This window comes from Ctenopharyngodon idella, chromosome 12 (assembly GCF_019924925.1).
Source record: "Ctenopharyngodon idella isolate HZGC_01 chromosome 12, HZGC01, whole genome shotgun sequence".
NCBI classification, from domain to species: Eukaryota; Metazoa; Chordata; class Actinopteri; order Cypriniformes; family Xenocyprididae; genus Ctenopharyngodon; species Ctenopharyngodon idella.
This window is the reverse complement of record NC_067231.1, coordinates 31176960-31204024: the sequence shown is the minus strand read 5'-3', so window position 1 is coordinate 31204024 and position 27065 is coordinate 31176960. Positions and strand designations below refer to the sequence as shown.

The following is a 27065-nucleotide window of genomic DNA, read 5'->3' as shown; positions in this document are numbered from 1 at the left end:
TTTTTGTTTAATAATTACGTCAATCCCTGGAATATTGACGTCTGACATAATGCGTCATATCATGCTTTTGTGCATTCATTTGCTTAAAGTCCCCCTGTACTCAATAATTTTATCCCTTAAAAAAACAAAATGACACATTTAAATGTTTTCCTGTGAAAAATATGTCTTTGTGCCTTAAAATAGCTTGAATGTAACTACACCATTGCTTCATTTAGTATAAGTGGATCTATGAATATGCTAATTAGCCTCGCCTCCACTTACTAGCACGAGCTCATTTGGTCAAGTCGGACACATGGCAGTAATTAATATTATTAGCCTTTTGCTTGATTACATTATCAAACAGCTAATAATGTATTGCTAAGGTTACACAACTCCCTTGATATGCAAAAGCTCGCTGGCACGTTGATATGATTGGTTACAAGGTAGTTTGTGACGTCAGAAACACCAGCGATTTCAAACCGCGTTTTTGAAGCCGTCTTTAGATCACTGCCGTTTTAAAAAGAAAATACTCAGCAATGGTGTTAACTTTGCACATGGTTTGTCTTAAAGCATATTAAAAACACCACATAGACATATAAACAACATTAAAAACTTGATTTTCACCACAGCGGTGGCTTTAAATATTGGCTGGTTGTACTTTATAGTTTTATTGCTAATCATCTTGAAATATCTATTGCAAACTTAATCACACAACAATTACTGACTGATCGGCTGGGATTATTAGAAGTGATAAATGTTCACTTTGACATTTGGATTGACTGTTTCAGCCATCATAACCGATATTAATTGGGGTTAAAGGTACATTATGTGTTGACCGTCTTATCAGTTAAAAAAACAAAACTGCATGTATTTTGCGGAAGAACATTGTTTTGGTTGTGCTTCGGCTCTGCGGATGAATATGAACCATGACAATAGATGATGCTTTATTTATTTGTTCATTAAAATACCTTACCTGTTGTGTAATAAAAACGCCGTCATCTCCGCGTCACTTTTACAACAATTCGAATCCTTCAGTTCTCGTCATCTCTGAAACTAACGTAGATCCTGGTTTTAATATCACGTTATTTTTGCCAGCACTCTCCTCTGTTCAGAGTTTGTTTAAAATGGCTGATTCCCCTTTTTCTCTATTTACGGATATGACGAGTGATTGTACGGACGCAATTTCCCGCGAAAACCATCCCGTCAGGTCTAAAATATAAACATTTATAATAGACTTACCATAGTAAATCAGGGTAAGACAAAAACACGTTTTGGAAGAAGGAAGGATTGATGATGTATTGACTCATTTAAATGTTGTTAATTTTGAACAAAAAACGTTACATAGTGTAGGCCTACCTTTAACATCTTTTACAATACATAATACTACATTACCTGAAAAGCAACACGCAGTGAGATTTGGTTGTGATAAATCTTTAATGTTTCAGTTGCATTGGCACATTTTTTCACTTGTTTGAAACACAGTGAAAAACGGGTAAAACTTATTTAAAACTGGTATAAACTAATTTATCTTGTTTTATGAAGGTTAGCTATTTTTACTGGAACAAAGCAAAAAGCTTTAAATTATTTTTTATGTATTTGCAGTGGACTGGACTAAGCGTTTCATCGTTCAGCATTATAGTTTTTCTTGCATTGATATGAGCTGTAAGTCAATGACAGATCCATCAGTCTGAAGAGATATCAACATCATCATGATGTACAGTGAGTCCAAAAGTCTGAAGCACTAATTATTGGTTCCATGCTGCACGCAAAAGTCATTACAAATGATATCTTTTTTGATTTTATAACTGAAATATAAATATGATTTTGAGAACATTATTATTTGATTTTACCATTCTAAAATGGTAGTTGGATTTTAAAATATTTAAACCAAGGATAAAAATATATTTTTTTTATTTTTCCTTGGTTTATTTAAAAATTGTCTAAATGGGGGAAATATATATATATATATATATAACTGAATGGTCTCAGACTTTTCGACCCAACAGTATAATTCATAGAAATCTATGCCTGATGGATCAAAATGCAATGCCTAAAATTCTTTATTTTGAAATGAAACACATTTTTTCATTTTCAGTAACTGTTCTTGGATGTTACACACATGAAAGATTATCATGGCTGATATTCAGAGACAAAGAATCAAGAAAGAGTACGAGAGAAACGGCACACATGCAGTCTTGTCTTCTATTGGGCTCCAGACAGCTAGAGGTCACTCTCTCCATACAGGGCCGTAGAGAACGCAGTGTAGTCCAAAGCCCCTGGGACTCCATCAGGTCCTTTATACGGAGGCATCCTGGAGATGCAGTATTCCGCCTGCTCTGGGGGCAATTCCCGACGGAGTTCATCCACCAGAATATACGGCTGGAATCACATGAACGGATAAAGTTGCTTATGGATTATGTAAGGTATTTAAATGTGGTTTAACTAGCATTCAAAAAATATTTAAGATTTACATATTTGAATTTCATATAAATTTTCCATCCATTTGGATTACACAGTTTTAACACACATTAGATTTATTTGTTTATTTTAAAACTGAAATCCAGATATTTATATGCAATTCATAAATCTAAAATTTAGGCCTAAATATTATTCAGAGTGTGTTTATGCACCTTATCCGCAGCCAGGATCCTGAAGGAGGCGACGACCTGCTCCGAGGTGTCCGTTTCTCCGGTCTCACGGGTCATGAAGTCCACAAAGGCCTGAAACGTGACCCGTCCGGAACCGTTGGGATCAACCAAAGTCATGATCCGCGCAAACTCGGCTTCACCCTGCAGACGCAGTTAAACATCAGAGAACATTCATGCGTTTTCATCCATTACCAACACAGAAATGAAATGCATATGTGAATATCTGCTGGGGTCACGTGAGATGTTCATATAATCAATCATGTACACAGCAAAATCCCCAGAGTTAAATCAACTCTGCTCAGAGAACATACGGTCCCTCTCTACATAGAGTTAAAATAACACTGAAGCAGAGTTAAAGTTAATATGCTGTTTGTGAAGTTGTTTAATCAGATCTTGAGAGATTTAATGTCTTTTATCTTCAGTTGATTTCATCTAAGGCTGTGGCTGGAAGTCATTTGTAGTTATTGTGTTTCTCTTCAGTAATTCTGCTTGTTAACAGCAGGTGTTCATCACTAATGCTCAATCATAACTTAATTAATCTCATTAGTCTTCAGTGTTACTTTAACACTATATAGAGAGGGACCATATGTAATCTGAGCAGAGTTGATTTAACTCTGGGGATTTTGCTGTGTATTTATGGATTTTTAACCCCTAGTTACAGAAATAAATATATCAGATGTTGTGTTACAGAAACCATATTCAACATGAGAATTTGTGCAGGAACATTTGAACATGTTTGTTGTTGTTGTAGTTATTTCACCAGATCATAACCCATAGAGATCAGACAGGCTCTGAAGTCATCCGTCTCCATGCCACCCTTCTTCTTCTGCGAAAATCAGGAAAAAAAGGTAAGCAACAGGCCAGAAAAGCAAACCACAACCATCCAATCAATTCCCCACAGACAAAATCAAGCCCCGCCCTACATTTGTTCTTGTTCCAGAAGTGTTTCACTCGGATATACGGGAAGAAAATTCTAGTGTGACTTCACTTTCATGCCGACTTTAAGTATGAATGGAAGTCAACCTTCTTATACTGAAGTATGAAAAGCTTTAGTCAGAAATGATGGTTAAAGCTGTATGTTTGTAATGTTTGTTACCCTGTCAAAGTGTGTGAAGGAGGATCTGAACTCGTTGAGCTGCTGTTGGCTGATTCCTTTGGCGTCGCGTGTCAGAATCTGAGTCTCGATCTCGTTGATGGTGCGAGCGATGGTGGTGAGCAGCGACTCCCATCCCACACGGATGTGCTGCGGAGAGACACATGTTAGACGCTGAAGGAGTGAGGTTACGGTATATACACACATCTCTGTACCTCCATAGTGTAGTTAGTGTGTTTGTTGTCGAATATGAGTGACTCCTGGATGAGCTGATGGTCTCCCTCCAGTTTGTCGATGTTCGGTTTGTAGTTGATGATGTCATGCTCGTATTGTTTCAGCTGGTTCATCTGGTCTTCCAGCGTTCCGGCCAGATCCACCGAGCTGCGAGCGATTTCCTGCACGAGCCACATTCATTTCTATTCACTTTATACAATACAGGTTGTGTCAAAGCAGCTGCACAGTAATGCACAGGAAAATAACTGGTAAATTCATCCATTTTTACAAGAAAAAAACACGTATAATGGTGTGTTTGTGTGCGAGACCTCCATGCGTGTCTGTATCCAGGGTCCGATGGCATTGGCTTGTGCTGCAAACTGTCGTCTGAGTCTCTCGTTCACATTCTGTCTGGACATTTCCTCCCGCAGAGCGCTGTCTCTCTGAGGAACCAGCCTCTTCACCTGCACAAACACACACAAATATATATTTATATGTATACACAAATATGTGTATATACATAGTCTAGTTCACTGTGGACACACACACACACACTCACATACCTTCTCCCACATCTGGTTGATGTGGGCAGGTGTGATGTCGCAGTAGATGTTGGTGAGTTTGCTGGAGATCCCGTAACTCTGCGCGATCTTCTGCACCTCGTTGTAAATGCTCAGAATGGCCTGTCGCTCGCTGTCGGCCTCGGGCAGCGTCGTCTTAAACTGATCATGAGCCGAGATCAGATTCTACAGAGAGACAGTCAACATCAATCAATCGAGTGAGACGCACATAATGTGACGCGTTTGTGCATGAAAATCACTGACCATGTTGGCCATCGGGAACTGACTGGTATGTGAAAAGTGTGTTTATGAGAATATGAGTTTGCAAATTAATGAAACAAACAGTTTTTGTCTTCAGAAAAAAATGATGAATGTTCCATCATGCATTAACTAAGTAAAGAGAGTGAGTTTTGACTGACCTGAACCTCGTCCACGGAGTGAACCAAGAACATGTCCTGCAGATCTTCCATGGCTCCTTCCATCCAGTTATTGAACGGAGCCGATCTCTTAGCAAACTCCAGAAACAGCTGATCAATCGTCTCCAGGAGTTTCTCTGTCCTCTTATAAACACACACACACACACACACACACACACGTTTCATTACAACTTTACAACAGAAGCAGAAGGCCAACATCAGATATATATTATGTATATATACACTACAGATCAAAAGTTTGTAATCATTAACATGTTTTAAAGTCTCTTCTGCTCACCGAAGATGCATTTATTTGATCAAAAATACAGTAAAAATAGTAATTGCAAAAATAAAATATTATTGCAATTTAAAATAGCTGTTTTCTATGTGAATATATAGTAAAGTGTAATTTATTCCTGTGATCAAAGCTGAATTTTCAGCATCATTACTCCGGTCTTCAGTGTCACATGATCCTTCAGAAATCATTCTAATATGATGATTTGCTGCTCAAGAAACATTTATGATTATTATTAAGTAATATTTCACAATATTTGTATATTTACTGTATTTTTGATCAAATAAATGCAGCCTTGGTAAGCAATAAGATCACATTAAAAACATTTAAAAAAACGTAATAATTCCAAACTTTTGACCTGTGTATTTTACATTTACAGTGTATATATGTGTGCATATTTAATTAAATATATACTATGTAATTTTACATACTAACATACATAAACTCTCCAATAATCAGTAAAAACAGCAGGTTTGTTAATATGATTGATGTTCATGTGTGTGTGAATCACCTCCAGAGCTTCTCTGCGCTTCTGGGTCAAAGTTCCCAGCTGATCCCACTGATCACAGATCGTCTGACAGCGTTCATTAATGACACCAGCAGCATGATAGTCCAGTTCACTGTGGACACACACACACACACATTAATATCATGACAAGGACTTTCCATTGACCTCTAACATTTTTATACTGAGAGAATGATGTTTATCCCAAAAACTTAACTGTCACACTTTTATGCATTTTAATTTTTTCATGAAAACATAATTTAGTGTTTATTTAACTAAGTTCTGTGGACAGTTGAAGCCTCCTCAGAGCAGATTTAAGATTTTACTACTTTTGTTTTACAAACAACCACAAACAGATGATCATAACACAGCATATTTAATATCCTATTCATTCAATGCAAGTTCTCTTACAGTACATCATGTTTCCACTGGAGGGCAGCATCAGCTCAGACTCATGACGAGTGAAGAACAGTCCAAACAGATACAGTAAGCTCTTATAATCAATTATATTTTGCACATGTTTACATTGATTTTAGATTGGGAGAGAGTTCTGATTAATCATCTGTCTGCTATAGTGGGCATCATGCATCAATAGCTATATTTCAGCTACAATTCACACTGTTACTGTGACTGTTTTTGAAAATACTTCATCTGCAGTAACTTTTTTGACTGTAAATTAATATATGTGTTATTAGAATGTAAATTGCTTCAACATCAAAAAAGTAGTCTGATTACGTTATGTATGTGACTTGTAATGCATTACTTTACTCTTTAGATCAAAAAGTAATCTTATTACTTAATGCACGTTACTTGTAATGCATTACTTGTAACATCAAAAAAGTAATCTGATTACATAATGCACATTACTTGTAATTTGTTACTTGTAATTTCAAAAGTAATCTGATTGCGTTATGCATGTTACTTGTAATGCATTACTTGTAACATCAAAAAGTAATTGATTACATCATGCACATTACTTGTAATGTGTTTCTTGTAACATCAAAAAATAATCTGATTGCGTTATGCATGTTACTTGTAATGCTTTACTTGTAACATCAAAAAAGTAATCTGATTATATAATACACGTTACTTGTAATGCATTTCTTGTAACATCAAAAAGTAATCTGATTGCGTTATGCATGTTACTTTTAATGCGTTACTTGTAACATCAAAAAAGTCACGATTACATAATGCACGTTACTTGTAATGTGTTACTTGTAACTTCTAATGTAATCTGCATTATGCATGTTACTTGTAATGCATTACTTTACTTGTAACATCAAAAAGTAATCTGATTATATAATACACGTTACTTGTAATGCATTTCTTGTAACATCAAAAAAGTCACGATTACATAATGCACGTTACTTGTAATGTGTTACTTGTAACTTCAAATGTAATCTGCGTTATGCATGTTACTTGTAATGCATTACTTTACTTGTAACACCAAAAAGTAATCTGATTATATAATACACGTTACTTGTAATGCATTTCTTGTAACATCAAAAAAGTCACGATTACATAATGCACGTTACTTGTAATGTGTTACTTGTAACTTCAAATGTAATCTGCGTTATGCATGTTACTTGTAATGTGTTACTTGTAACTTCAAATGTAATCTGCGTTATGCATGTTACTTGTAATGCATTACTTTACTTGTAACATCAAAAAGTAATCTGATTACATGATGCGGAAGAAAATGAGGAAGAACATTTTTTTTTAGGTACTTCAGACTGAATCACATGAGTCAATCGAACCCCAAAAGGACCCACAAACAGACAGCAGTAAGACCATCTGAGTACAGGATGACTTACTGTGGGTGGAAATGCCCTCATACATTTAAAAAGATCCTTAAAAATGTGGCTCTAAAGATTAGACGTCATGACGTTCCCAGCAGCTGTTCTGATGGAGGTGTTGACAGCGTTTCAGATCAGAGAGTGTTCAGATGCCTCTGTCACTTTGACGCACCGAATGCAGCTTCTACAAATAGAGCGTTGAATATATACTGAGGTGTGTGTGTGTGTTTCTGGGTACGACATTGACTCATTGTCACAGAGGGAATCTGACAGGTGCTGCGATTACATTTAGAACAATAGAAACCCAACACTGCTGCCACAGCCTTACCTCATCTGAAACACTGCTTCAAACATACAAACATCTCAAGAAAACCGTCAACAACATGTTCGAGTAGTTTACGTAAATGTACCTTAACGCAAGACACCACAAGTGAATAGAGTAACACACACACACAAAACTATGGTAGAAACAAGGCTGACGTTCATGTGACCCCGCATAATGAAAACCCTCAGTGTGAGGCCATGAGGAGGAAACAGGAAGTGGTCATACTTGAGTTCCTGTGCTATGGCAGCGATCTGCTCCACTCTGTCCTGATGAGCAGCCAGGTCACTCTCAAACGCCTCGTGTTTCCGTAGCAACGCTCTCACCTCCGTTAGGGATGCACTCTCGTAATCCTTCAGAGTCAACAGCTGATCCTTTCCTGCAGCACACACACACACACACACACACACACACACACACACACACACACACACATATTACAATGGTTCCCCAAAAAGTTGCAGCAGGTGTGAAGATGCCCAACACCTTCTTGAGTGCTCCAGAATTTTCATTTGTGCATGAACTATTCCTTTAAAGTCTTTATGTAAAACATTTGTTGTGACTCATGGTCAACTTGAAGGACACAACAGGAAGTGATGTCATCTCACCCTGAGCCCAGCTCTCGTGTGTAGTGACTTTCTGCTGGAACTTCTCAGCCAAATGTTCCACACGCTCCAGACGTCTGATCTCGCTGAGCAGCCACTCCTCGTAACCCTTCTCGGCGTGCTCCAGACCCTGCCACGCGCTGGTGATGTCCTGCACACGGGTCTCAGGGTTAGAGGTCAACTCACTGTAATAACACAACTCAGACAAGCACTGTGTGTGTGTGTGTGTCTTACAGACACCATCTTCCCCTCTGAGGGCATGAAGGCGGGTCTGTTGCTGATGTTGAGTTTGGTCTGTAGCGTGTTGAAGCTGATCTCCAGCTGGCATTTCTCCTGGACTTTGGGAGGTTTGTGCATGCGGCGATAGTCTCTGAAATCCTCCAGCTTGCATCTCATGGAGGCCATCGTGCTCTCAGGGGCTCGCTTCTCAAGCCATGGCGTGGTGCGACGGATCCACTCCAGCAACTGAAACACGCAAGAGTTGGGGTCGGTATAATTTGTGTGCGAGTGAGTGTTTTTGTGAGTGTGTGTGTGTGTTGTACCTCACTGGCCAGCCGTTCATATTCCTCCATCAGTTTCTCATTTTCCTGATTCACTCCAAGCACTTTACAGATCCTGTTAGCCGCAGTTTCTGCCTTTAAACACACAGATGTCACATGACAGACTCAACTTTCTGTGGTTTCATTGAAAGTACCCATGATGCATCTACAGGCTCTATGTGTGGTTCACATTTAGTGCAAAAATACCTGTTCTGCCCCAGCGAAAGCATGATAGAAACAGGACACATAGGTCATGATGGCTCGCTCGTCCGGCTTCGGGGTGTTAATGATGTCTGGAGCACAGAGACACAACAAATGACATCTGAAGAATTATGAGAACAAACACTGCAACTTATGCCTAATGCATTGATTACACAGCCATCAGAGGGGAATATGTGCATTGCATTCTGGGATGGATTTTTCAAGGCTGTCACCTTCTGGGTCATGAGGTGCGTGATAGTAACACGACACGCGGGTCATAAAGAGCCGCCCACCACAGACAGCTGTGTTCGCTAAATCTGTTACTGAGTTCAGCAGGAGAGTATTGTATATTAACAAGGTCACATGACTTGTGCACTTTCCTGTGTTGTGTTATGGTAAGAGGGCTCTTCATTTAGAATTTTAAATTCATGTTCCTGGTAATCTTGAATCAGAATATCTTCTCCTCCCTCTTGCGGCATCTCTTCTCTTCTCTGATGACGAGGGTGGGGCAACCTGTCACTCACATGAGATCCACCAATAGCAAACCACAACCATCCAATCAATTCCCCACAGACAAAATCAAGCCCCGCCCTACATTTGTTCTTGTTTGAGAAGCGTTTTACTAAGATATACGGCACATTAGGGAACTATTGTTTTATGGCAACCTTAATGCATAAAGCTGCAATGAAAAAACTATTTATTAAAGATTAATGCTTGATTATAAAGGCTTTAATTTGACACATATGAAGGTGATCTGTCCGTGTTTACCTTCAGGGTCCAACATTTTAGGGATGTCCAAGTGTTTCTCCGCAATTTCTAAAGCCAGATTGAGATTTCCAAGAGGATCGTCCTGCACAGAGAAATGATGCGTTTGTTTTAATTACAGCAACACGTTTGTAGAAAATCCTCGTTTAAGTGATTAGCAAAAGCTCCATACAGGATTATTATCATGAACTAAAAATAAAAATAAATCTACATTAAAAAAATGTTTATGCTATTTGAAATAAAATAAATGTTAACTGAAATAAAATTCTAAAATTATTTTTATTTAATTTAACTTGATGTATTAAAATAACTAAAAAAAACAACAACTATATTGACAAAAAAAGTTAAAAACTAAAACAAAACACTCTGTGACTCTTTTTAATAATGTATTTGTAAATGTTGAAATTGTCATTAACTGAGATTAATTCATGTTAACAAATGGAGTCTTATTGTAAAGTGTGTACCACAAAAACAAAAATGACAAAAACACACAACAAAATTAGTAAAACTTTAACGAAAATAAAAATAAAAACATTACTACAAAATCTAGTAGCTCAGTGATGCTGAAATGACAGGTTAGGTTACAGATCACGACACAGATTCACACAGGTTTGTTAAAGCGTTCTGGTTTCAGACGGGATTATCGGAGGATTTCTCTCTGTAAATCCGTCCGGACCGTCAGACATCAGCTGTATGAGGCAGAGGACCTCGAGTAAAGCCCTTCACCTCAGACTCGAATTACTCACATGATAAACTGATATCACTCTCTCAGTCTTCAGCAAACCCATGTTCAGTTCAGTTCTGCTCATGTCTGGAATATTCTGATTTACTTTAGCTGTGTTTGTTTAAATAAATGTTTCTGCTGCACATGGATCAACTCTCCTTCATTTCTGAAACAGCCGCGTTACAGTAATAATTCATTTAAACGGGTTATCCGTTAGTTAACCCCTGCATGCGCGTGAGTCAGTGACCAGCATGCACTAACAGAGACCTTGTTGAGTTTGGAGTAGTCGATCAGGTCAGGTCTGTGTCTGTGAATGAGCGCACAGAACGCCAGACCGTCCTTCCAGCTGAGTGAGGATATCAGACGTTAGCAGGACGAAAGAAAACTGAATATTTCTTTGGCACAGTCTGAACTAACACAGATAACAAAATGATTTCAAACCAAATGCATTAGGAAGACGTCTCTGTGGCATAAAAGAATATAACCATGTGACATTCTGTGTTCTTACCTGCAGTGGAAGTTTTGTACATTGACGTTCCTGTATGGGGCCGTTTTCCTCTGACACCACAGCAGGAGCCCTTCTTTAGCCGAGGTTTCTGACGAAGAATCGATGTTATTAGATTCATTAGATGTCATTAGATTGAGTCTGTAAGTGTGTGTGTGTGTGGGTGTGTGTGTGTGTTTGAGACACATACCCTCCACTGAGATGTCCTGGATGGCGAAGCGGAGGATGATGGTCCAGATCATTCCCAGGGTCATCTTCACATTTCCATCAACGATCTCTGAGGATCGAACAGACGAATCACTTGAGTTTGATCTCTCAGCCTCTCAGGATCTAAACATTTTTACTAATGCAAATGTCATACAAATAAATATTCAAGATATTAAAATGTTTTAAATAATATTTAAAAATTTACATTTTATATTTTGTTTGGCTTCATATATATATATATATATATAATATATATTGATTATAAATATATAAAATTATATATATATATATATATATATATATATTTTTTTTTATAAAAATAAAATATAAATTTATATATTTATAATATCTATATATATTTCGAATTTTTTTTAATGTTTTTTTATTTTTTGAAAAAATATATTGGAGTATTTGAAATACTCTGAATTATGTAAAGATTAAAATACAGTGAATGTGGAGTGTTTTGCACTCTATGCATTTCTATATTCACTTAAAATTTATTTATTTGGACACCAATATCTGATTTAAAGTGCAGTTATTATTTCATATAAGTATAATCAAATTATCGCAATGAAACTGCTGACTGGGATTTTAATACATTTAGAAAGTGCCAAACATAAAAAAAAAAGAGTTTAAAGCAGTCAAATTCTCAGAAGTACCTCATTATTTTCTTCAGTGGTTCGTCGCATAATTGCTAAAAGTATTTCTTTTATGATGAAGAGCCTGTTCACACCAAAGATGATCACTAAAATGATAACTATAACCCAGCTGACAAATATGTTCTAAGAACATTTTGCTAATGTTCCCATTACGTTATGAAAACATTATTTCCGAATGTTCTCGAAGCATTTAAAACATTAAATGTTTTAAAAATGTGTTTTCTTGGTTATGCGAACATTAAGCAAACATTACATTTTATCATTTTTTAAACATTATGGCAGTGTTTCTTCTGAATGTTCTCTGAACATTTTAAAAAATGTTAGACGAACGTCCAACTAAAACGTTTCAGAAAAAAACGTTCCATGAACGATGTATAAATAACAACGTTTTGAGAACGTTATTAAAGACCAGATAACTGGACGAACGTTCTATTAACATTACTGGAAGAACGTTTGTTCAAAACGTTGAGAAAACCTTGCTAGAACGTTCTGAGAACGTTTCCTGTTAGCTGGGAAAATTTTTTTCCAGTTGATGAAGGATAAAAACATTGACAGCCAATCAGAATCCATCCTGCTTTAAACGACCAAACTGCAGCGCGCTTATCATAAACAGAACGATATCATGCACTGGTGTATATAGTTATCGTTATAATTATCGTTCCTGGTGTATATTTTAGTAATCATCATAAATTAGGCATCATTTGAAAGGGTAAAAATTCATCTTGTGAAAAACACTTTGAAATTGGACAGTTGTAACGATACTTTAAAACCTTTTAGCGGCTCAATTTTTGTGATATTAACTTCAAATTTGGAACACAACTTGGTTGGACATACGGCTTTGATTTTGAGTCCAAATTATGTTGTAAAACATATTTTGTATTGAATAAAAAATGTTTAGTTCAGTACATTTGCTTTACAGTAAAATTTAACTTTATAACTTTTTTACACTTTCATTTTTTAAAGTTCTTCTTTAAAAAGAGTCCAACCAAAGCATTCATGAACTACAAGATCTATGATCAGAAACAGGATGACGAGAGAATCTCACCCTCAGCGCCGATGGACACCAGCTTCACACCTTTACTGGTGATGTAGTCCAGAGCTTTGTTCACATTGGCTATTTTGTGAAGCGCATCTTTCCTCGGTCTGGTTTGGGAAGCCTTTCACCTGGAGGAGAAGACGATGTTACAGAGACAGACCTGCAAACATCTTCTTTAGAAACCAAACCGAGCGTTGATGATCGTCGATGTACCTGAGATGACCTCCAACAGCAACATCAGCTTCAGTCCGTTCCTGAAATCGTCCTCGATGTTCTCGATCTGAGTTCCCGCTTTACGCAGGTGAGAGTTACACCAGGCGGTGAACGTCTGAGAGACGACAGGTGTTCAGTTTATTATTTATTACACATTCGTTCATTTATTAAGAGTCATTTCGATTGACCGAAACATTCACCATGAAATCAAAATGGACAATTCTAGTTTTTTTTTTTAAATTGAATATTGCAGTTTATTCTAAATGATTTATTATTGTTTTAAATCAGAATATCTTCTCCTCCCTCTTGCAGCATCTCTGATGACGAGGGCGGGGCAACCTGTCACTCACATGAAATCCACCAATAGCAAACCACAACCATCCAATCAATTCCGCACAGACAAAATCAAGTCCCCGCCCTACATTTGTTCTTGTTTGAGAAGCCGCTGTAGTGACAAATTGGGTCCCCCCTGAAATCGGGTCTCTATTAGAACCACGAGCGATCCTATTGGTTCAAATTGCTTTTAATAGGTACTCTCTTCAGATTACAATTCCTACAAAATCATGTTATGATAGACGCTGCGTTATAATGAACATTAATGTCTGAATTAGTACTAACATAGCATACAGATACCCGATTAGCCTGATAGCTTAGTTTATACACGCATTTGCACTTACTCTACATGTGTTCACAATCATCTTTAATGTACTTATGTGTTAAATATTTCAGTTATAAATAAAACAAATGAATGACCCGATTTCGAGGGGGGACCCGATTTGTCACGACACCGTTTCACTGGGGAAGAAAAGACGAGTGCAACTTCCATTTCAATGTGATTGTGAGTTTGCAGTGTTTTTAATGGAGGATCAACTTAAAAGCAGAAGCCTAAAACAACGAGTAACAACTATTTGGCGAATGCTGAACATCAAAACAAAAGCATGTGCATCATGTCCGAGCACACAATGTCCGTCCAGTCAATGACAGCGAGGTCTGTTCCCTCATAAATCACACGTGTTCTGAAATAAGAGTGAACCTATAAAGTGCACATGCCAGAGGGAAAACCGCTCCTGACGCGCTTCATCACATTCACGCCAGTCAGTTCACAGAACACGGCGAGGCGTGGAGATTAATCGAAAGCACAAAACGCCCCCTGCAGAACTCACATCTGTGGTGGAATCTAAACAATTCGTCTGTTTAAAATGAAATCAACTATCAACTCCAGCTGACAATATGCATGATCACTTCTGATTCACATACTGTGCTAATTTGAGTTTCGGTCAAGATCTAGAGCTGAGATTGGAGGAGGTCGTGTGGACGGATGATGCTCCTCAGATTCACCGACATTAACAGACACAACAATAGAGAAGCAGGAGTCACGTTTCATCAGCTGTTCTTCACACACTCCATCTATCTGTCAGCTCACTGCGCTCCTTTAGCTCGGCATGTTTTCTCAGTGTTGTCAGACGGATATTTTGTACCCTGGGAAAGGCAGAGCACTTTACAAGCACTCCGAGGATTTTCATTGTGGAAAAACTGTCTCTCGAGAATATAAATAGAGAGTTTTTTTAGCTCTAAAAATCCTTCTAAATAAAAAACAATAGCAGAGTTCAGAGCACCACTAACTGAATGAATGAGTTATTTGTAATGATGTGTTTGCAGGACAGCAGCTCTGGACACACTCCCTCTGAACGTTCATCTTAAAAGGGAAGGTGAAAGAGTTTAGGAGTGACACAAATGAATTTGGCATCAAGGACAGTGGATTAGTGACCCGCACTGACCGACCGTTCCACAGATAAAATTAGAGCTTCATCATCATGTGTTACTGCGCATCTGTCCACAGGTGTCACCACACACACACCCACACACACACACACACACACTCAGAGCTATTGTTAGAGGATACACACATACACACACACACACACACACACACACACACACACTCAGAGCTATTGTTAGAGGATACATACATACACACACACACACACACACACACACTCAGACACACACACACACTCAGAGCTATTGTTAGAGGACACACACATACACACACACACACAGACATACACTCAGACACACACACACACTCACTCAGACACACACATACACACACACACAAACACAAAGTCACTCACACACACTCAGACACACACACAATCACACACACAAACACACACACACACACACACACACACAGTCACTCACACACACTCAGACACACACACACACACACACACACTCAGACACACACACACTCACTCACTCAGACACACACACAAACACAAAGTCACTCTCACACACACTCAGACACACACACACAGTCACACACACACTCAGAGACACACACACACACAGACACACACTCACACAGTCGCTCAGACACACACACACACACAGTCGCTCAGACACACACACACACATTAATCGACAATTCTTAATTGATTTTTAAATTTTATCTTATTTGACATTACTTGGTTTTAATGTTTTTAATTTCTCTTTTTTAGTTTAAATTAATTTTGCATATGAAATGTGTATAAATAACTTACTGTTTTTAATTTACTGCTTATGTTAAATTAGTAGATTGTTACAGTTTATTCTGCATTTAGAACTATTTATAAATTATTTTATCTTAAGCTTCTCAATAACTTTTGTTACAACACTGTTTAATATTTTATAATTCATATCTTATTTGACTGTACTTCATTATTAATTACTTTTCTCTTTTCAATTGGAATAACTTTTATAATAACTTACTGTCAGTTTATTTATTGCCTGTGTTGAATTTGTGGATTGTATTTTACACTATTGGTTATTTTATTTTTCAAATCATTTACGGCGCCATTTGCATTATTATAATAATTATTTTAGTAATACGGATGAATGAACTCTGACCTTCCTCTGCTGTTTCTCCCACGCGGGGTCGAGCAGCAGGTCTCTGTCCCAGTCATCCTCCTGGATCATGTACTCCTCCGGACCATATCCGTTATTATTATTATTATACTGCATCTCCATCGTCATCATCGTCGAGCGGCAGCGCGTGTCTCTCCGGTCCTGCTGTGTGTCCGCGGTCGGTCACTCTCGCCTCATCCGCCCAAGATAACGGCTCCCGTGACGTCACCGCCCACCGGCTACACACGTGACCAAACAGAGTTCCATATAATTACATTCAGTGTTCTTTACATTTTAAGGGCTGTATGCGTGGACATAATATTGCAATTTTATTATTCGTATTTATAAAACTAAAAAAAATAATAATTAATTATTATTCATTTATGAATAGATTTCATGATCTGCGTGACGCTGAAGCAGTTAAAGCGAATCGTGCGGCAGGGGGCGCGGCTTCCCGTGGTTGCTAGGCAACGCGTCTATCTATAACCGCCGTGATGCGCGCGTAGAAGAGCGCGAGGCAAATGAAAGAGAAAAAACGAACAGAAAACCAAACAAACTCTCATTTTTTTGTTACTGTATGTGTGAGATACAGTATTAGCATCGGGTTTTACACAGAGAATCCAGCTGAACAGCGGTGAGTGATTAAATTGTTCCTCATGGTATGAAAAATACTCGTTTAATGTCAAGGCGTGTAGTTTAAATATTTTTTATTTAAGATCATTTAATTCAGCTTCAGTAACCCTCTTTTTAGCTGTGTTTAGTGTGTCATATTGAGAGAAATGGAGAGTTATGAGCAGTTCTACAGCAGGACACTGAACACGCTGCTGCCGCCTGACTGCAGTACCGCGCCTCAGCAGCAGAGGGCGCTGTCCGACATCCACTTCCACGGCAGGAGACTGTTGGAGCCTGTGGTGAGAATAACACTGAGATGGCAATGAGATTTTTGGTAAATAATAATGCATATATTAATATACAGATGAGCACTGGTTAACATGGACTACAATAATCAGACAGATCTAGATCTAACACACTAGTCCAGTGGCCTGTTGCACAAAGCCAGTTTCAGTTTCTACCCAGGTAAGTTCAAGATTAGTTTGAGCAAACTCTGGTTTTTCGGGCTTATGAAGGTGGATTGGTTTTTAGCAGGGTTCATTGCTATGGTAACTTAAGCTACACGGCTGACCTGCTCCGGAGCAGGTTTTATTCTGGCTTAGAGATCACAAACCCAAACTGGACCAATCAGCTGTGAGTAAAGTGTATCTGATGCAATAAAGCCACTCCCCCTGTATCTCTCACTCCAAATGAAATCACTTTATAGTGAAAACATTTTAGAGACAAAATTGCTCAACATTTGCTGTTAATTATTCATTATATTTATATTAAAATTATGTATAATTTATGACATATTCATATAATTAGGCCTATTATATTAACTGGATTTGTCAACTCCAAACCTACTCTGAAACTCAGGGTTTGTTCAGCTAGCTTCATGCAACAGGCCACCGGGGTTTTCAAACTGGCGTTCGGGGAAAAGTTCAGAGAAAAATGAAGGTCCAAATAAATATTAAAGTAAAAATAAATAAATGATTAAATAATTTAATAATAAATATAATCGCACAGAACTATGAGTAAATAAAAAATTAGATTTAAATAAATAAAAATTTATATTAAAGTAAATAAATAAAAGTACATAATAAATAAATGATTAAGTAATAAATCTAAGAAAAAATAAAGAAGTGATAATATAAATGAGTACATAATAAATTTAACAGCACACAATTATAATGACAAAGGGAAAAAACATAATAATGTAACTTGATAGAAACAACATGTTTTCCAAATAATATTTTAGACATATTTATAATATTCATTTTTCAATAAATTCTATAGATGCTTTTTGGGGGTCGTGGCATTTAAAAGTTTTGAGAAACGAAATCAGTCGAGTCTCAGCTGTGTGTGTGTGTGTGTTGAGTGTGTGTGTTTGTGTTTTGAGTGTGTGTGTTTGTGTTTTGAGTGTGTGTGTGTGTGTGTGTGTTTGTGTTTTGAGTGTGTTGAGTGTGTGTGTCAAGTGTGTGTTTGTGTTTTGAGTGTGTTGAGTGTGTGTGTGTCAAGTGTGTGTTTGTGTTTTGAGTGTGTTGAGTGTGTGTGTGTGTCAAGTGTGTGCTTGTGTTTTGAGTGTGTTGAGTGTGTGTGTGTGTCAAGTGTGTGTTTGTGTTTTGAGTGTGTTGAGTGTGTGTGTGTGTGTCAAGTGTGTGTGTTTGTGTTTTGAGTGTGTTGAGTGTGTGTGTGTGTGTGTGTGTGTGTGTTTGTGTTTTGAGTGTGTTCAGTGTGTGTGTGTTTGTGTTTTGAGTGTGTTCAGTGTGTGTGTGTTTGTGTTTTGAGTGTGTTCAGTGTGTGTGTGTGTGTGTGTGTGTCAAGTGTGTGTGTTTGTGTTTTGAGTGTGTTGAGTGTGTGTGTGTGTGTCAAGTGTGTGTGTTTGTGTTTTGAGTGTGTTGAGTGTGTGTGTGTGTGTGTGTCAAGTGTGTGTGTTTGTGTTTTGAGTGTGTTGAGTGTGTGTGTGTGTCAAGTGTGTGTGTTTGTGTTTTGAGTGTGTTCAGTGTATGTGTGTGTCAAGTGTGTGTGTGTTTGTGTTTTAAGTGTGTTCAGTGTGTGTGTGTGTGTGTGTGTCAAGTGTGTGTGTTTTGAGTGTGTTCAGTGTGTGTGTGTGTGTCAAGTGTGTGTGTTTGTGTTTTGAGTGTGTGTGTGTGTCAAGTGTGTGTGTTTGTGTTTTGAGTGTGTTGAGTGTGTGTGTGTGTGTGTGTCAAGTGTGTGTGTTTGTGTTTTAAGTGTGTTGAGTGTGTGTGTGTGTGTCAAGTGTGTTGGTTTGTTCAGTGTGTTTGTGTGTGTGTGTTTGTGTGTTGGTTTGTTCAGTGTGTGTGTGTTGTGTGTGTTTGTGTGTTTGTGTGTTGGTTTGTTCAGTGTGTGTGTGTTTGTGTGTTTGTGTGTTGTTATGAAGCGCTCCTCAGATCCTCTCATGTTGTGTAATGTAATGCCACGGTTTCATAGAGACAGTGAATCACAGTGAGTATCGGTGCTGAAAACTACACAGATGACCAGTTCTCGGTAGGATTATAGTTATAAATGTTAATAAATGTAATATGTTCCAAACAGAGTGATGATAGAGACAGTAAAAAAGCACCTGAATGTGCGTCTGGGTTTTTCATTTGCTGTTTAGTTTAGAGAATAACGTTTGTGATGTCTGGTTTGAATGTGTCTGTGCAGTTGAGTGAAGAGCTGCGTGTTCAGATGGCTGAAGACAGACAGACAGCCGTGGAGAGAGACAGGAAGAGACAGACAGACGCTCTTCTGCAGCGAGTGCAGGACATTCTCAACAACATCCATGTGAGTTTACACACATTCACACACATTCAACTCTGATCAACCCTGAACTGAACATCTCTAACGTCTAATAAACAAAAAACTTATGTTGTTATGTATGTTTATCTGTACGTTTATAGGGAATAGGGGTTTTGGGGAAACAGCCCTGCTGAAACTAATACTAAACTGCAGATGTAGTATTATTGGGATTATAAAGCTTATTTTGTGGTAATATTACAGCTCTGTAAACACAGACACCTGTTACCTGGAAATTTAGTTTAGATTATAAGCGTGATTGAACACGAGCCACAACAGATAGACCACACACACACTCACACACACACTCACACACACATACATGCGCAGGCATGCCCGCACTCACACAAACACACACACACTTATGCACACAAACACGCACACACACAAACACACTCACACATTGAGTTTTCATTTTTTATGGGGACTTTCCATAGTTTTTATTCAGATTTTGAATAAGTTTGTATTTTTATATTTTCTGTTTTCATTTCAATTTTAGTTAAAGTTTTAGTCATGTTGTTGTGTCATTTTTTATTAGTTATCAGGATTAGTTTTTAAATATTCAATTTTATTTCAGGTTTAGTTTTAGTTATTTTAGTACATCAAGTTAAACTAAAATTATGAATGTTCCCTTGGCAACTAGCAGAAATAAAATGTTTTTTTTTATATTTTAATTCATTTTCTAAAGAGACTCAAACAGTCTCTGCTGGTGGAGATCTCATTTACATGTAGCTTTTATCCAAATGAAGAACTAGTTCTGTAGAAATGTGTATCCTCTTTTCTATTCCTGCAGCTGAAAAAGACGCAGAATGAGCTGGGCAGCATCACATCAGACCAGTCTCTATCTCATGGGTCCAAAACCAGCCCGATCCGTTCCATCGGGCCGTTCACGGCCCCGGCTCAGAGCCAGAACCTCAGTCCCAGCAGCTCTCTGAAGAGAGAGACCCTTCGACTGCTGAACCAGCGCATGGAGAAGCTGCTGTCTGATGAGTCCAGTGACGGTTCTGACCCAGAGTCCCTTGATTCCACCCTGTCCGGTCTCTCTCTCAGTCTGACGGGTTCTTACGCTCAGTTACCTGGTCCTCAGCCCAGCCGCAGCCCTCTCACACACCGAGCACGGAGACCGCGACCGCACACCACCGGAAACATCCTCATTTCTCATCCCGTCAGCGAATCTGAGCTCAGCACGAACGGATCTGAATATCTGTCCGGAAGCGCTCATAATGAACAACATCTAATAGAGCGATCGGTTTTCACAACATCTTCTCCTGCCCCTTCTGGTGCAGAATTGAACTGCAGCTGTTCAGAGTTCAGTGACAGACAGCTGTCAATCATTACCTCCACACCCAGCAGTCGGAAGGAAACGACCAAGTTAGATTCAACACAAGATGTGAGCCATGAGAAAACCAGACCGGCCCGTCGTTCACCTCCGGCGCCCCTCAACCGGTCCTATGATGTGGAAAGCCCCTCGCCATCTCTGATCAGACCGCAGGTGGTGTCCGCTCCCTCACCGGGCTCCGTCGGGCCGATCCGACACTCACAGCAGCAGGATGAGACGGGAGGTTAGTGGGACATCAAGCATGAAGCTGAAGGTTTACTTGACTTAAAGCTAAACAAAACACATGACTGACGTATCCACCGCACATCAGTGAACATGATAACAATCAAATATCAATAAAAATTATAATTACTACTATTATAGTTACTAAAATAACACTGGCATGGTTAAATAAAATGGTTACACTTTACAATAAAGTCCCATTAGCACTACATTTATTACAGTATTTATTAATCTTTGTTAACGTTAGTTTATAAAACACAACTGTTCATTGTGAGTTCATGTTAACTAACGTAGTTAATTAATGTTCACAAGTGGAACCTTATTGTAAAAGGTGAACTTGGACTACTAAACAACCACTTGATCAACCCTCAAAAACACACTTCAGCAGCTGCAGAGCAATGCACTGGTCACCTGACACAACAACATCCAAGTGTTGTATTGCGCTACTCACATTTTCTTAAGGAAATCTTGCATTTGTATGTTGATTTAAAGGTTTCCTCCTGCTCTTCTGACATCTGTGTGTGTGTGTGTGTGTGTGTGTGTGTGTGTGTGTGTGTGTGCATTCGCAGTCAAGCAGCAGATTCAGGCTTTAGACACGATGCGTGAGCGTTTAGAGAGAGAACACGCTCATCAGATCTCTGAGCTCCTCGCAGCACAGGAGAGACAAACACAGGTATCAACACACACACCAAACAGCACTACACCTGCAGTATGAGGCTTTAAGGTATTATAAACATTAACAGAATGAACTTCTGTAAACTGAGAGAGATAATGCAGCAAAAACACAGACAGCTGATGTTGGTGTGTGTGCAGCAGCTCCAGAGGAAGCTGAACGAACAGAGCAGGAGGAGCATGATGTCATCAACGCCGGAGCTCAGCCGGAAGACGAGACACACTTCACACACACAGGTGAGGGTTTGTGAGGGTCAACTTCCTTTAAAGTGCTTCAAAACAATAGTAAAACAGTTCTAAAAATACGATAGATAGTTTTCATTACTTGAAATAAAATAAACATTAACTGAAATAAAAGGAAATATAAAAAAACGTAAACATTTTATTTCAGTTTCCAACATTTGTCATCTTAGTTGAAGTGCTAAAATAACTACAACTAAATAAACTAAAATATATATATAGAGAGAGAGAGAGAGACATTTAAAGGGTTATTTCACCCAAAAATGAAAATTATGTAATTAATTACTCCCCCTCATGTCGTTCCACACCCGTAAGACCTTCATTCATTTTCAGAACACAAATTAAGATATTTTTGATGAAATCCGATGGCTCAGTGAGGCCTGCATAGCCAGCAATGACATTTCCTCTCTCAAGATCCATTAATGTACTAAAAACAGTTTTAAAACAGTTTATGTGAGTACAGTAGTTTATAAAGCGACGAGAATACTTTTTGTGCGCCAAAAAAACAAAATAACGACTTTTCAACAATATAGTGATGGGCCGATTTCAAAACACTGCTTCGGAGCTTTGTGAATCGATTCAGTGACTTGGATCTCCTGTCAAACGGCTAAACTGCTGACATCACGTGACTTTCACTTATTCGATTCGCAAAGCTCCGAAGCAGTGTTTTGAAATCGGCCCATCACTATATTGTTAAAAATTAATTTCATTTTTGTTTTTTTGGGCGCACAAAAAATATTCTCGTCGCTTTATAATATTAATATTGAACCACTGTACTCACATGAACTGATTTAAATATGTTTTTAGTACATTACTGGGTCTTGAGAGAGGAAATGTCATTGCTGGCTATGCAGGCCTCACTGAGCCATCGGATTTCAACAAAAATATCTTAATTTGCGTTCCGAAGATGAAGGTCTTACGGGTGTGGAACGACATGAGGGTGAGTAATTAATGACATTATTTTCAGTTTTGGGTGAACTAACTCTTTAAAAGCCCCATAAAAACATAATAGACTAAATAAAAATGTGTGTATCGTATCAATAACACTGATATTATATATAAAGAAGTCTCTTCTGCTCACCAGGGCTGCATTTATTTGATCAAAAATACAGTAAAAACTGTAATATTGTGGCAAAAATCTAAAGCAGCACAACTGTTTTCAACACTGATAATAATCATAAATGTTTCTTGAGCAGCAAATCATTATATTAGAATGATTTCTGAAGGATCATGTGACACTGAAGACTGGAGTAATGATGCTGAAAATTCAGCTTTGATCACAGGAATAAATTACACTTTACTATATATTCACATAGAAAACAGCTGATTTACATTATAATAATATTTCACAATTTTTACTGAATTTTTATCAAATAAACGCAGCCCTGGTGAGCAAAATTCGAAAATATAAAAAAAATGTTAATGTTTCCAAACTTTGCCGGGTATTTTATAAATATATGATTTTTTTATATTTGAATTTTTTACTTGCGAGTTACTGAACCAGTCGTTGTACAGGACGTGTGTGTGGAGCAGATGAAGCCTCTCTGTCGTCTCACTGCCGTGGCTCGAGGTTTTCTAACACGCAGACTCTTACAGACGGAGAAAATCACACACCTGCGCAAAACCGTACAGGTAAAGACACACACTAGTACTTCCTAAACATTCCAGCCGCTGTCAGTCAGAGTGTGAATGTGCTGCAGGACTCCAGAGCATTCATCCGCTCGTTCCAGACGGATTCCCAGCAGAGGAGAGCCTCCGTCTCCCATCAGGATCTGACACTACAGCAGCGAGTTACAGCGCAGGTAACGCACAAATCTGCATAACGCACAGCTGTACTCTATTCATCTGTGATTGTTTTTCTCTTCATTTGTCTGGTGTGTGTCACAGCTGCAGGCAGCGCTGCATAACATCCATCAGATCTTCTTTGTGTGGCCTTTGAGAGACAGACTGCGTCTTCTTCAGCAGGACAGAGAGATACGCAGAGAGAGGACACTCAGAGAGATGGTACACACACACACACACACACTCTCACAGCGTCCTACACACATACTGACATCACGTCCTTCTGACCAGGAGAAAGACAGTCCTGGAAACACACGGACTCTGTCCTCGGCCACTCAGAAGACGCTGGACAGGAAGGCTCAGAGGTGAGAATCAGCTTCTGATGACAAACTGACACCCACATCACACAAGTTTTACAGGATTTAAGAACTCACTTTAACAACTCATTTAAAGGGATAATTCACCCAAAAATGAAATTTGCTTCCGTGTTGTACGTCCGAACACCAGCCAATACTGAGCCAGCGTTCAGACGTAGAACACAGAAGCAAATTTAATTTTTGGGTGAACTAACCCTTTAATGTAAAGCATCACCATAATTTTTCTAAGTTAATACATTGTTTTCAATTGATATTCAAGTGTTCTCAGATGTTTGGACCGCAGTGTGTGATATTTGTTAATAAAATAATTGAATTAAAGAAAATATAGTGGTTTATATTAAATAAAGTTCTTTATAAACGTTTCTTTATTATAATGGAGCGTCTAATTTTGTTTTGAGTTCAGAGTTCAAAATGAAACTAGATGATCCCAGTTGGACGCTTGTAATGTGTCAGGCGCATGAACATAATCACACTCATGCTGCTTTTCATTTGTTATCAGGCAAACAAAAACAATGAATGTGATTCCCAAGAGCTCAGCGGCGAGGTATGAAACACGATCAGAGTTGAACTTCATTGCTCCGGCACATGAACCCCTGATTGACCTGCTCTCTGTGTCTCTCCTGTAGGATCCTGCGGCCTCGTCTCAGTCAGAACACAGTCTGTTCCTCTCAGTGAGTAACTAAAAATCTCTTCAGATGTGAACATTATGCTCCATATTAATCAAGAGCACAGTAAAGGCTTGTTCACACCAACGACAATAACTATAATGATATAGTTCTAAAAATCGTTCCAAACCACGACTACTGTTTAACGATAGCAACACAGAGGCACGATCTCGTTGGAATCACTTTCAGAGCGATTTTCTCCAGCTGAAAACAATGACAGCCAATCAGAATCCATCCTGCTTTAAAGAGTGTGAGCATTTAAAGCGACAGATGACAAAACTGCGCACCTATGATAAACAAAGATATTGTGCGTTGGTTTGGACGCTAATACAGTTATCGTTCTTGGTGTGAATGGACCTCAAAACTTGTACAGATTCATCATGACGCCTGTCTCTCTGCAGGAGTGCGGTGAAGAAGAGAGACGGGTGTTTGGGAGTGAGACCGCGCTCGCTTCAGAGGAAGTGTCTGTCTCTGGGATAAACACACACTCGTACGGATGATTACTGATCAATAGCGGTGATACACGTTCACACATCACTGTAATCGCTCACTTCACACTGATAAACAGTTTCAGTAGTTCACGAAGCTTTAAAATTGTAAGAATTAAAAAATATATAATAAACTTTTTTGATATGAAGCATTACTGATTACACACTGAATACTAACATTATTTCTAATGCAAAAAGAATCGCATATTCAGAAATGAATATAATTAGAAATACATATAATTGTATGCAGTGTACTGATGTCAGTATGCAGTGAGAAGTACACTAGTATTCTGTTCCAAACAGTTAAAGTCTACAGGAGAAACATGAGCCGTGTGATGATTCACGTGTGCTGAAATGAGTTTGACTCATTCAAAAACATTACAGTCTTCAGTCCAAACCTCAGTGAGCACACACACACACACACACACACACACACACACACAGAGACAAACTCACACTCACATACACACAAACACTACATTCACACACTCACAAACACACACACACACACACACACACACACACACAGATTAAACAAACTATTAAAGGTTTCAGAGTTTGACTCATTTAAGGAACGCCGGCCAAAAATGAACACTGCAAAAATAGATGTTCTTTTTCTCAGTATTTCTCTCTACTTTTCCAGTACAAATATCTAAACATTCATAAATCTGCAGTCTTAAATATCTCAATTCAATAAACTCAATTCAAAGGGGAAAAAGTTTTTTCGGACCCTATTGGCAGATATTTGGGTTTCACTTTATTTCGATGGTCCACTTTAGACATTCTACTTGCAACTACATGTCAACTAGCAGTCATTAAAGGATTAGTAGACTGTTAGGTTAGCGTTCAGGTTAGTAGAATAAGTTGAGGCACTTGCAGAGTCAGTAGAATGTCTGTCGAGGAGCGTCAAAATAAATTGTTAGCAGATAGTAAGCAGACAGTCTACTAATACTCTAATGACTGCTAGATGACATAACATAGTTGCAAAGTTACTTATAGTCAGCTCAACAGAATGTCTAAAATGGACCCTGAAATAAAGTGTTACCAATATTTCTTGTTTTAAGCATAATTTTTTTTTTAGAAAACAATACTTAATATCTAATGCAATTTTGCATCTTAAGTAAATGCATGTTGATTTAAAGGGTTAGTTCACCCAAAAATGAAAATAATGTCATTTATTACTCATCCTCATGCCGTTCCACACCCGTAAGACCTTCGTTCATCTTCAGAACACAAATTAAGATATTTTTGATGAAATACGATGGCTCAGTGAGGCCTCCATAGCCAGCAATGACATTTCCTCTCTCAAGATCCATTAATGTACTAAAAACATATTTAAATCAGTTCATGTGAGTACAGTGGTTCTAACTTAATATTATAAAGCCACGAGAATATTTTTTGTGTGCCCAAAAATAACAATATCTAGTGATGGCCGATTTCAAAACACTGCTTCGGAGCGTTACGAATCTTTTGTGTCAAATCAGTGATTCGGATCACGTATCAAACCGCCAAACTGCTGAAATCACGTGACTTTGGCGCTCCGAACCGCTGATTCAATTTGTAAAGCTCTGAAGCTTCATGAAGCAGTGTTTTGAAATCAGCCATCACTAGATATTGTTAAAAAGTCTTTATTTTGTTTTTTTGGCGTACAAAATATATTCTTGTCACTTTATAATATTAATATTGAACCACTGTACTCACATGAACTGATTTAAAT

General features: G+C 38.2%; 1 protein-coding gene and 1 pseudogene across 5 annotated transcripts; one reads left to right on the top strand and one right to left on the bottom strand.

Annotated features, from left to right (window-relative positions):
- Positions 1-1394: 1394 nt before the first annotated feature.
- On the bottom strand, positions 1395-16415 carry LOC127523903 (alpha-actinin-2-like; annotated as a pseudogene).
- A 116-nt stretch (positions 16416-16531) lies between these two features.
- LOC127523904 (centriolar coiled-coil protein of 110 kDa) lies at positions 16532-25497 on the top strand. 5 transcript variants are annotated; one of them, XM_051915068.1, is made up of 13 exons: positions 16532-16804; positions 16976-17081; positions 19432-19551; positions 20357-21125; positions 21694-21797; positions 21941-22033; positions 23552-23668; positions 23737-23838; positions 23924-24040; positions 24110-24183; positions 24695-24739; positions 24822-24866; positions 25262-25497. In XM_051915068.1, the coding sequence occupies exons 1-13, from the start codon at positions 16692-16694 to the stop codon at positions 25338-25340; spliced, it is 1884 nt and encodes a 627-aa protein (XP_051771028.1). In that variant the 5' UTR covers positions 16532-16691; the 3' UTR covers positions 25341-25497. The 5 variants fall into 5 exon arrangements, with proteins under 5 accessions (XP_051771028.1, XP_051771027.1, XP_051771029.1 ...); XM_051915067.1 differs by having other exon boundaries at positions 21938-22033; XM_051915069.1 differs by having other exon boundaries at positions 16655-16804; positions 16922-17081; positions 21938-22033.
- The last annotated feature ends 1568 nt before the right edge of the window (positions 25498-27065 follow it).